At 50.0% G+C, this 12,203-nt stretch overlaps 1 protein-coding gene across 1 annotated transcript in view; it reads right to left on the reverse strand.

The window, feature by feature from the left end:
- Window positions 1-2,282: 2,282 nt before the first annotated feature.
- The window catches only part of LOC130575891 (gamma-aminobutyric acid receptor subunit alpha-3-like), a 67,669-nt gene continuing 57,748 nt past the window's right edge, over window positions 2,283-12,203 (reverse strand). The window contains exons 8-10 of the mRNA XM_057370116.1: window positions 12,030-12,182; window positions 9,878-10,089; window positions 2,283-3,312 (exon numbers count right to left, since the gene is read on the reverse strand). Of these exons, the coding sequence (XP_057226099.1) occupies window positions 2,983-3,312; window positions 9,878-10,089; window positions 12,030-12,182 (695 nt within the window). The 3' untranslated portion in view covers window positions 2,283-2,982. The remainder of the gene's footprint in view (window positions 3,313-9,877; window positions 10,090-12,029; window positions 12,183-12,203) is intronic.

Here is a 12,203-nt window from a genome sequence, read left to right on the forward strand (position 1 = left end):
CTAAGCTTTTGGAAGAGCAAAGATGAGCCAGCAGATGGGTGTCACGGGCAAGCCAGACCAGYGGGCAGTGTCCTGGGGAGGGACAGGCAGGAATTCACCCTGGCAGCTCAGCGAGAGCGCTCAGTTCACTGCAGGAAGGGAGGGAGGCTCAGGCACTGCCCCAATGCTGTGTCCAGCACTCCAGGGAGACCCAGCCCCTCTCCTGAGCATCACCACAGCTCTGAGCCCACCTGGCCCTGGGCAGGCAGCAAAGGCAGTGCTGAGAGGCTGCTGRTAACACCTGACAATTTACAGAGAGCTCCACAAAGCAGGCACCAACAGACACCCACCTGGCTCTTGGGGCAGAAGGGATTTTGGGGAATTCCCAGGCTAGCAGAGGACTCCACCAGGGCCAGCTAAATCAGCTAAGTCACTGGATCCAGTACTTAAACTTGCTGTAATCCCATTAGTAAACACAACATACCCTTTGTGACCATTTTATTGTGTTTGTTTTGCTTGTTGTAGGGYTCCTGTTCCATTCACTAAGGCCTGAGTATTACAGTGACATGAATGTTTTATGAGACACCCTTCATCTGGCTSATTTAAGAAAATGTTTCCAAAACAAAGAGCTGTAGCCCTTCCCACTGGAGAGCCCAGGGAGCAGAAGGGTGGCCGGGGGGAGCTCAGAGCAGGGGTGCCTCGGGGGCGAGGGGCTTGGGGACAGCTGGGATGTCACAGTGGGGTGGCTGCAGCAGCAGCAGGAGGCTCAGAGCAGGCAGAACCAGGTGCCAAAACAGCCCCCTGCCCACAGCAGGACTGGGATGGGATACCCTCCCTCTGCTCTCACCCCGATGCTGCAGGCAGGGGGGCAGAGCTCCTGGGCCATGCCAGCCCTTGGGGATGAAAGGCACTGCAGAAATRTCACSGTTTGGGGTGTGGATGCTGTGACAGAGGTGTGGGCACAGCTGGCTTCCTCAGCATCAGTTGGGTGGGCTCTGGGGCCTCTTCCCCGATGCTGCCAGTGGTGGGGATGTGCCTGTGGAGCCAACACACCAGGACTGGGTTAAACAGCTCCAAAATGCCCTCCAAACTTCAGCTGGGGCAGGGGGAGTGGCTGCACTGCTGCTGAGCCGCTGAGACTGCTAAGGGACAGGCAGGACATGTACTGGTGCCACAGGACAAGGTGCCCTGGCCTTCCTCGCTCCGTCCTGCCGCCCCCATGGATATTCCAGGTGGGGAAATGCTGTGCCTCGTGCTCAGCCCCGCTCCTGCCCGGGCAAGGGGAGCTACACAGGGCACAGGGGCTCAGAGCAGTGCTGAAGGCATCACCCTGGGGTGCTGGGGCCATGGCCTGGCTGCAGGAGCCCCAAATGTGCTGGGAGGCAGCCTGAGGGTCAGAGGGAGGAGGGGGACATCCTCCCTGTGGCAGCAGGACTGTGCTAGCCACGGGCTGGGGACAAGGAGTCATCAGCCAGGGGATGGCCTTGTRGCAGGACAGCGTGCCCACGGGTCCAGGACAGAAGGCTTGAGTGTCACCACCTGGGGCAGCTGCTGAGAGGGGACAACCCCTGCTCTGGGGCCTTGACTGTGGGGGACAGGAAGGGAGAAAAGGCCTCTCTGCAAGGCATTGGGGGCTCTCCTTGGAAGAGTGTGAGGTGTGAGATTGGGAACGACCTCAGGGGCTCTGTGGGATGGCACCTGGCTCACACAGCTCTATGGGACAGCAGTGTCACCCTGCTCTTCCAAAGGGCCCCTTCTGCTGTTTCCCAGGGTGCTGAGGATGCACTGGCTTAGTAAGGGCAGGGAGGGCCTTGGGGACCATCTGTCCCCTGCCTTATCCCCACAGATGGCAGAATGGCCCGTGGCAGGTCCTACATGCTGCACCAGAGCAGGGATGCACCATGGGCTCACTTCCCTGGGCTGTGCTCCTCCCCATCAGAGGGGCTTTCCTGAGAGGTGGGAGCTTCCCTGCCTAAATCCAYGTGTGAGCAGTGAGATACCACTGAGGGCTGCTGGGGAGCCAGAGGAAGATGGATGGGAAGCTGGAAAAAGGGACTGGGACAGAGAGAATCTGCTGAGAAGAAGTGGAAAGGGCCAAGAGATAAACCATCCATCTGAAGGTGAACTCTGTGCTTTCCAGTCCTGGTGCTGAATTCAGGCAGCCTCACAGCTCCCGTGGCCTCCAAGGCTTGGCAAAGCTTCTGTCCTGATTCCTGACTGATGCTGAGAACAAAGATTTCCTGTGGTGGGAACCCCCTGCCCATGGACACAAACTGCCCCAAGAGGGCAGGATGGCAGACAGACTATTCCTGCCTGGAGGGAGGGAACCAGCTGGCTTTCCTGAGGACAGAGAGGAGTAAGACCTGCAACACCTACACCACGCTGCCACCCTGATCCCCMTGCAGTGGAGGGTTTGCCCCAGCAGGTGCTGGGCCGTGAGCTGGCCCATGCCACACTGCTCCCTTGTCCCCACAGGTGAGCAGCTCACCTGCACTCACAGCCCAGGTGTACGGCCCAGAATGAAGTGCCAGGCACTGAAGAGGAGCCTGGCTAGTGACTGACACACCCTGGAGGTCCAGGAGCATCCCCATGCTAGGGCAGTCCATCACAGAGGAGGAGGAGGAGCCCCAGGGCAGCAGCCCCTGGGCACAGCATGAAATGGCACAGGCATGAAGACCATGGGGACCACAGGAGGTGGCAGAGATGGCAGCACATGGTGACAACAGACTTAAGATGTTAAGAGGCACAACTTGTTATGATCCCTTTTTTTTTTTTTTTTAACTTTCATCATCAAAATAAATGAAACTGAAGTATATGGGATTAAATTAAAATCACAGTTTCGTTTACATTATAAAAGAGTGACCTAATAGTAATAATAATAATAATAATAATAATAATAATATCAAATGAACAATAATAATTAAACAAAACAAAGAAAGAAGAAAGCCCTGGAGAATTCCTGCTGGGATGACGCTCACTGATGGAAGGTTTGTGTGACCGGTTTTATTGTTTGGGGATCATTCCCTTGATAGCTGACTCCCGGTTCACATAGGTGGCCCAGTAGACCAAGTTGAAAATGGCAAAGAGCACTGGGAAGACGATGCGGGACATCTTGTCTACCTTGCTGACGCTGTTGTAGGTTTTCTTGCTCTCGGGGAGCTTCTCCTCCAGCCGGGGCACCTTGGGGGGCACGCTGGTGGCGGTGGCAGTGGCAGCAGCGCTCTTGGAGATGGTGGGCAGGCCGGGCTCCTTGGCGATGTTCAGCGCGTACGTGGTGCCCACGATGTTGTAGGTGTTGTTGGTTTTCTTCGCCAGYGCCACCGGCTCTTTTTTCTAGGGGAGGTGGAAGGGGGAAGAAAAGAAAAAAAAAACAAAACAAAACATAACAGAGATGAAGTGGCAGAGAATYGCACAGAGAATGTTTTGTCCTGTGAGTTTTACCTGCTTGTCCGGGTGAGAAGGTGGAGGAAGGTGTGAGGAGCAGGAGACGGAGAAGGGAGGGAGGTACCTTGTGAAAGAAGAATGGCAAAAAGGAATGACACCCCGTGTGGCCATCCTTGGGGAAGAACTGGATTTTCTGCTTGGCTGGCTGCTTCCTGGGTCAGGTGAGAGGAGGACACAGCACGCAGGATTACAGGTCTGTTTTTTTCTTTTTCTTTTTTTTTTTTTTTTTTGTGGCAGAAAGCCAGTGGCTTTAAAGGATAAGGGCAACAGCATCGCAGTATTTTTGCACCATATTTCAATGCTGAATCGCACATTTCCTCAGTGCCTCGAGTTCCTCACAGGAACACCTTACAATTTAACACCACGATGTTCAAAATGCTTCTGGAACCTTTAGAGCACCTCACAACCTATCCAGGTAAGGTACAGAACAGATGGAAGGCATTTGCACCAGCATTTCAGGAATGCTCGACACAGCACTACAGGGCAGAGGGAAGCCTTTCCTTCTGTCTTCATACCTAARGGCTGCTGAAAACAACGGGAGGTGAGTGAATCCCTCCCACAGGGCTCTGGGGGACAGCATCCGAGCTGCAGAGAGRATGACAAGAGAAGCCCCCGTGTGTCAGATGTGATGCACTGAAGGCTGAAGGAAAGTGCTGGAGACAGACAGCCCAGGTGTTCATGAGCATGGGTGGGCAGGAAGGTGGACCTAGGGAGTTGTGGTAGGGGTTGCCCCCACTCTGGGGATCTTCTGCTGCTGGCAGGGACCTGAGATCAGCTACAGTGTGTTGTAAAGCCATCCAGGTCTCCAAGGAGCCAGCAGGACCTGTCCCTCTCCTCCCTGAGCCTGGGGGCTGGGTAGCACTGGGAGCCWGATCTGCCCAGCCTCTGCTCTGCAGAGACAGTCCCAGGGCTGCAGCTTTCAGTGCTGTACTCTCATTTTAAACCTGTCTRCAATCACCATGGATATTCCTGGTTACCTTAGGAAATGAATTTTCCACAGTGATTTTCAGAGGGACAGTAAAAGTAGACCTGTGCAATCTTTAAACCCCTCTCCAATAACACCATAGCCAGGCAGCCTTGTAATAATGCCAGTAATTACAGAAATCAACTTGTTAGGAGAAGGTCTAGATGCCTTCAGACTCCAGACTAAACCACCGTTTGGACCATATTCACAGTATTTTATGGGGAGGGTGTTATGGTCTTTAACAATTAACTGAGTCTGATTCTGAAGTCATTAAAGCCATGCTCCCTCTGCACAGCAGATGAACTTTTCCAGCTAAAGAACTGGAAAGAAACAAGTAAAGGGCTCAAGGTGTTTCACCTATTAAAACACTTGAATATGCTTAAAGTATGATTACTTATTAACACACCTACAGGAGGCAATAAAATCATTAATAATCAGTAATGAAATGAAAAAGAGACTGTTGTTCGCAGAGCGTAATTGGCAGTGCACTGTGATTATCTTAGTATTAATCAGCCATGTTATTCATTAGGGGAGTAAGATGGATACAAGTGAAATGACATTTTCAACCCTGTCCRGCATTTGGAAAGTAGATCCATTGTGCCTGAAATCAGCTGAAAACAGYTGAAAACAGCTGAACTGGAGTAAAGTCAGGCAAATCTGGATGCTGTGGGTGGTGACAGAAAGTTACTGCTCCTACTACGGTGATCCAGAGTCCCCAGGCATTAATTTGGGATTCCCTGGACCTCAGATCAGGCTGTTCAGGTAATGAAGAAGATTGGGAACCTACAGCCAGGACCTTTTCCCAATTACCCTATGGAGTCTTCTGCCCTGGTCAGAGCTGGGAGCACCAGAACACCCACACTGCCTACACCAAGATGAGCCCTGGGTGTATTCTGACCCTGAGGTGTCAGAAGAAATGGTTCAGYCTGTTTGCTGGGCTGTGCTTTATAAATCAGTGCCTCAGCAGGATTCTGACAATCAAACAAAGCAAAACATTCTTGTTGCTGTCGGCTGCAAAGGAGCCCCCAGCCTTCACCCTGCACCTTTATCTGTGAGGAGTTCCACATCCTCCTGAAACAGAAGGAAGGAGTGGRTAAACAGGAGGAATCCCCACAAGCTTTGAAAACTTGTCCTATTTAAAACATCTCTTTTGCAAAGCAATTCCTGCACTTAGGGCCCCGTTGAGGCACAGGGAGACTGAATTGCTACACAAAGATGTCCCTGTGCTGCTCTCCTGAGGGAAAAGCTGTGAAATCTGGTCTAGAGATAAATCTGTTCCCTGGATAGTGCAGTCTGACAAGCTCAACAACACACATACTGGAAAATAATAGTGGTTTTGCTAAATATTCTTGTCTTCAAGCCACTCTGCTGAGGAACTAACAACTGAACATSTAAATTATAGGGCATAGCAGTTCTGCCTATGGTTTGCTTGAGATTTAGCTCTCTGTACCTGCTCCTTGGCTAGAAATTTGGATTGGAAGCCCTATTTCTCTCACAGGCAAGCCTTAAGGTCACCAATACCTGCAGAACTTGAGAAATCCAAGTATTTGCCACTTGTTATTCCAGAGAAAAGTCACTTTAATGATCCCCATGCAGCTCCAGTCTCTGACATATTTACATCCCATAACTCACAGCCCAGCAACTACAGCTGCTGCTCCAGCAAMGGTGTCACTCCTTCCTCACACCAGCCAAAATTCCCCTGCAGTGTGCCAGAGACTTGATCCTTGAGATTTTAGGGACTGAGCCCAATGATCWGATGCTCCCTGATCACCAAAGAGGCTGGAAGGTTGGATGGAGTCAACAGTCAGCCCAAAACACCGCTAAGRGATGAGAGAATGAGGGTGAAATGCTGCTGAGGAATGATTCATGGACTGTAGTGGAGGTGCTGAGAACATAAATCACTTGCAGTGTCATCAATTAGGTTGGAAAAGACTTCTGAGATCACCATGGAAATCATGGAGAGCTACAAGTGACTGCAAGYGCAGAGGGATGAAGGACACACGGGCTGCAGAGCATGGCCAGCAAGGGGTAGTCCCAGCAAAAACACACTGACCACAGTGAGGCAGACAAAAAAGAGAAGAGTCTGAAGTCCTAAAGACTTCAACCCATTTGGAAATGGTGGCCTGGCAAGGCTGGTTCCAGTTCCTCTAGGATTGTAACAAAGATGCCAGAAATGGAAAGAAACAAAGGAGAAAGATAAAGGACTCCCAAGAGAGCTGGATGCAAGGGCAAACTTGAGAATTGCTGAAGAGAAGGYTGGGCAAAAAGCCAGGTTTTACCCAGTCAGTAGAAAAGGCACCTCAGGCATGTTTTTCTTAGTTAAAAGTACATAAAAAGCCAGGACCTAACCTCACCATGCACTGAAGAACTATTGTGTTAAGACAAAAATAAATATCCAGGATTATTGCTCCATCCAAAGTGTGTTCTTCCCTGTTTCCATGTGTCTGGTGCAGATAYTTGTACGAGTTTTGCTGCTCCTTGACACCCAGAATTTCAGGGCAATGCCATTCAGGCACAGATACAGAGCTAGATCAGTTTTCATGCACAGACACGGCATTGCAGACAGAAGTGGGTTCAAGTGTCTTCCAAGAATCCAAAGGAACAGAAAACACTTTTTTTTTGTGGTTAAACTCACTGGTAAATGCCATCTTTGCAGTTTCCCAGCAGCAAAGTCACCATTGCTTGTTTTCTCTTCAGATCCTCACTGCCACAGCCACTCCAGAAATGACCTTGCTGGCTCCAGAGGTGGCATCCCCATGGCTGGGATGGTGGATGGATCTCTCTGTTCACACACAGCTCTTCTGTTCTGCAGTGGATCCTTTCAACAAGGTATTCTGAGGATGCTGGAGATAGGGAGCTTTGCTGGCTCCTGAAACCATTCATCTTTCAATCTCTTTGGCCTCTCACTCATCTCATGGCACCTCTCTGCCATCTCACACCTTCCTCCTGATGATTTTTTTTTTTAAATCACCTTTCCTAACAAGTTTTCCACATTAGACCCAAATACCTCTCTCCAGTTTGATCTGCACCTCTAGGCTGGTTGCACTTTTAACATAGAAAAATAAAAGAAATATTTCATCTACAATTAGCAATTAACTGATGGCAAGCAGGAAAGGCTTGGAAAATCCCTGAGTCCAAGAAATATTAATCAAATCTTATCAGAGTACAGGCTAAAGGGAGTTTTTAGTGACCTCTATGATGATATCTGCCTGCTTTTCATTGCAGAACTGCAGAGAATGTGCATAACTGCAGAGAATGTGCAGAGTAGCTCCCAGCTTGAACCAACTGTGGCTATAGCCAGAACCTCATCATGATTTTCTAATGCAGAGACCAGCAACCCACCAAGATCAGCCCAGAATTTTAGATTCTGCCTGAAAAAAAAACCCAAGTGTTCCCATCTAAACCAATGGTTTGGCTGAAGGGGAAAAAGAGAGAATGAGCACACTGGGAGTGTCTGTCAGCAACCAGCAGCTTTTCCTGGTAGGCATTTCATCCAAAGGGAGTGGAAAGCATTGCTGCTGCCCAAATTCATTTTTYTCCACGTTCATGCAATCAAACCTGGAGTGAGGATCCTTGCCATCAYGTCAATAAAGAACACTGCATTTGGCTGGGGAGAAGGATCTCCAGAGACCAGGGCTSAGCCTGGGCTTGTCACTGGTGGTTTTACCTTGATACAAACATTTTAAAATGCCAATAGTTGTTCTTCTGCCTCTTCTTTCTTTTGTGGTTTCAACCACCTGGCTTGTCAATTGTTTCAAAAAGAGCTAAATAAAGGCTGAAACTGAGCCAGTGAGGCACCTCCATTGCGTAGCAAATTCACTGCTTGGAAATACTCATTGGAATAAAGATGAAAAGCAAATATGTTGACACATCATATTTCTAAGCTCCCTGAAAGCCCATCACTCTTCAGGGAGCTCTCTGAGCTGTGGAGACTGGGAGTGGGTTTGTTTCTTCAGCAAAGATCAGAGTTAGCTTGAAAAAGCATCTGCAAATTCGGAGCCGTTCCTGATTCTCCAGGCTGATACCAACTGCAGCAAACTGGCGGAGAGCATCCCCTCTGAAACATCCCTGGTCCTGTTTTGTTTTCTTGTTTGATTATCGTGTGCAGGAACATTCTGCATGCTCTCACTCTATTGTTTCAGCACTGTTAGTCTTGCAGTGCTGGGTCAGTGAATAAATCGAGGAACATGCTGTTTCTAAGATAAACTGAAGCTTTTGAGCCTTTACTGCTTTTTCTGCCCAGTTCACATAATTGCCCAAGGCTGTGTGAATCCTGACTTTGTGCTGATTTGCCCATCCCTGAAAGGGACACCACGGCTCTGAGGACCTGTCCTGACTCTTCACTCATGCCCATGACTCGGGAAAGGCTCCTCTCCTCTCTAGAGACCAGGTTAGCATCATTGTTCATGATGGAAGTTGGAGACCATGACCTGACCCCCTCTGGACGCTTCCTGCCGTAAGTCTGTTGCTCAGACCACAGCTGCAAAAGCAAACAGATAGAGAGAGTCCAAGAAAGACAAGASAGAGGCATTCAACACCCAGTGATGGCTCTGTTCACCTTCGGTGACCTCCACAGCACAGAGATGACTGGCTGTTGTCTTCCCAGAAGTTGCTGCAGTTCTGTCAGGTGTTTAACACACAGCCCCACAACGATTTCCAACAACACATTAAAATGCAAAGGAGAAAAATAGAAAGGCTCCAGAACCAAGAACAAGGACAAAGCTGATTTTCAAATTGATTCAATAAATATAAACAAGGAGCAGCATGCTACAGTAAGCGATTTCTCTGCGCAGCCAAGATTAAATCAGTTCAGAGGGAGGGGGGCACGAGCAGGGGTAGTGGAGCCTGTCAGGAAGGAAACTGCCAGAGAGGCTGATCCCGARTGGGGAGGGAGAATGTGGGTGATGCCAGGCACTAATTTGCTGCCAGTTGCTGTTTGTGATTGCTGGCTTCCCACCCACCTTCCCTGCCCGAGCTCMCAGAGCAGCAGCTGCCGGCAGCTGTGGGTAACAGTACCAGTGTCACAGCTGGCCAGGGGACACRGCTCAGTGGGTGTCCCGGGGCAGGTTTGGGTTTTTTGGGCATGCTAGAGTGAGGAATGGGGATTGGGGGGCTGAGTTGGRTTGGTTCATCAGTTTGGGAGGGCTGGGTTCTGGGTTGGAGGGAGAAGAAAGAAGCCACAAGGCCACCAGCAGAGCGAGCCCAAAGCATGGATGCGCCCACGTTCCCTCTGGCAAACAGCCGTGCAGAGGGCAGGGGGAAGAGCCAGCAGCCATGCCTGGGTGCTTCTCTCCAGCTAAGCACACTGACCAGCCCCAGCCATTCCTCCCCAGCCCTGGAGAACCGCTGCAGTCAGGAGCTGAGCAGGGCACGCAGTGAGTAGCATCCAGCCTCCCGAGTGCGCGGGGCTGCACGTTACCCACTGCTGGGCCCGGCACAGCTCCCTCGGGCAGCGTTTCTCCCCCACCCCCTCCCCCAGCCTCGGCTGACCTTCATCTCCTGGGCCTCCAGCACCTTCTTGCCATCCCAGGCCCAGCTGCGCTTGGTGAAGTAGTTGACGGTGGCGAACTCGATCAGCGCAGAAAACACAAAGGCATAACAGACGGCTATGAACCAGTCCATGGCCGTCGCGTACGCCACTTTGGGTAAGGAGTTTCTGGCGCTGATGCTTAGTGTGGTCATGGTRAGCACCGTGGTGACACCTGTGGGGCACAGCAGGACACAAGGACGGGGTGAGGTCGGGTTTCTCTCACCGGTTTCTCTCAAAACAGCTGAACTCCCTTCTTGGAAAATTAGGAGCGGCCTCCTAAGGCACATTCACGCTGTAATTAAGGGAGTCTTACCCAGAACAGGTCCTTAGTGCAACTCAGAGTAACAAAACAGGCCAGGCTGGCAGGAGGACAGGCTCACAGAATCATAAAATCACAGAATGGCTGGGCTGGAAGGGACCTGAGAGACCATCTCGGTGCTCAAARCTCCCTCCAGCCTAGCCTTGGGGCATCCACACCTTCTCTGGGCAACAGTTTGTCCAASCCCTGCTCAAATCACAGCCAACTTCAGGTTACTCAGTGCTTCCTCTGGTTAGGTTACTTCCTCTGGTTCAGTTTTGGGTATAATGAATGGCAAATATCTTCATTAGGATGAGATTAACCTTCCCAAACTCCACTGACTAGATCTCTGCTCACCATAAGGGCCCTAGCTCATAGGGAGACACCTGCACTGAATTCCTCACCTGCTGGCAGGGTAAGCTGCAGGATGCTATACCCAGCTCAGGGTGAATATGCCATGGAGAAGCCTCTAGTTGTTTTTGGAATAAAATTAAAATAATAAAATAGCAGTAAAAAGGACAGCGAGATGGCTGGGAGCCTCAAGAAGGATCAGAAACTAGCCACTCATCCAATACAGTCCTCTCAGCATTTTGGAAATAATGTCTTGTGACCTGTCCATGCCAGTGCATGGATACCTGCGATCCTGGGTCCTGCTGTCAGTGGCCCAGTTATCAGAATAAATTTCACAATGATTTATMTTTTAAAAATGATCTGTTGCAAAATGCCTTTTAAAGCTTTTTTTCATTAAAGCAAGCAACCATTACCATCCATTTTCCCCAATAATGTGCTTTTCAATTAAAAATGCATTAAAAACATTATAAAAATATTGACTAATTTTCAGTTCCCTTAAGCCACACTCCTGGTAATGTAACAGTTTCAATTCAATATTGTTGACAATACTTTCTGAGGGGCGAGGAAAAAAAAAAGGATTAAACAATTGTAGTTCTCATTACTTTCTTAATAGGAAAGCAGGGCAATTTGGGAGCAGAGACACTTTTCACACAGGTAGGTTTTTAATTTTTCAGTCAGCTCTTTCCGGCTCAATCTCAAGCTGCTGCTTGAGGAAACCTATTTCACTGCAATTCTCAGGATAACACAGGAGGGAATCACACATCCACATATCCCTCAGCTCGAGGACTTTTTTCCAGAATCCTCTCTGTGAAGCAGGATCTGCTGGGCAATGTCACTTCCAGGATGTACAGTCCTGCAGCATCACACCTGCTCTGGGAGTGTGCCTGTGTAGAACCTGAACTAAAGGTCTTGACAGCAAAGCACAAAGCAATTCTGTTATTAAATGCTTGTAAAAGCTATTAATATATGTGCAGTGCCAGCCTGGCACTTTGCTTGGGAGAGAGGATCTGAAGGAAATAACAACACTCTATTCACCATGCAGTTATGCTGCCTCAGCCCAGGAACTCGTTATTGGAGCTGTGACCAGGGGCACATTAGCAATTTCAAAGGTAGGGCTTGAAATGCTTCCCCGTGTACCTTGCCTGTGCTCAGCCCCAAAGCCAGCACAGATAAGCAGGCACAGCCAAATGCATATAATGAGATGATCAATACCTTGATTACTGCTCATATTTACGGCTTGGCCTGTAGCAGAGACATGGCCAGGAGTGTTTTTGCAGCGATTCGGGGGGAGCAGGGGCACTGGGATGATACTGAAAGCAATCCTGGGGAATGGTCAGCAGCTTCAGCCGTGCTGCCAGGGCTTGGAGCAGCCCAGCTCTGATGTTCAGAATATTTCCCTTCCCATTTCCCTTCCCATTTCCCTTTCTCCCAGCTGAGAGGATGCCCTGTGCCCCCAGACTCACCAAACACCGTGCGGGCAGGGACAGACTCCCTGTTGAGCCAGAAGGACACCTGGGACAGGATGACAGTCATGATGCAGGGCAGGTAGGTCTGGATCACAAAGTACCCGATCTTCCTCTTGAGGTGGAAGTGCGTGGTCATGACGACGTACTCGCCTGCAGAGAAACCGGGGAGGG

Source organism: Malurus melanocephalus, unplaced genomic scaffold (genome assembly GCF_030028575.1).
Source record: "Malurus melanocephalus ecotype Western Australia unplaced genomic scaffold, MMel_1.1 scaffold_120, whole genome shotgun sequence".
Classification (NCBI taxonomy): domain Eukaryota; kingdom Metazoa; phylum Chordata; class Aves; order Passeriformes; family Maluridae; genus Malurus; species Malurus melanocephalus.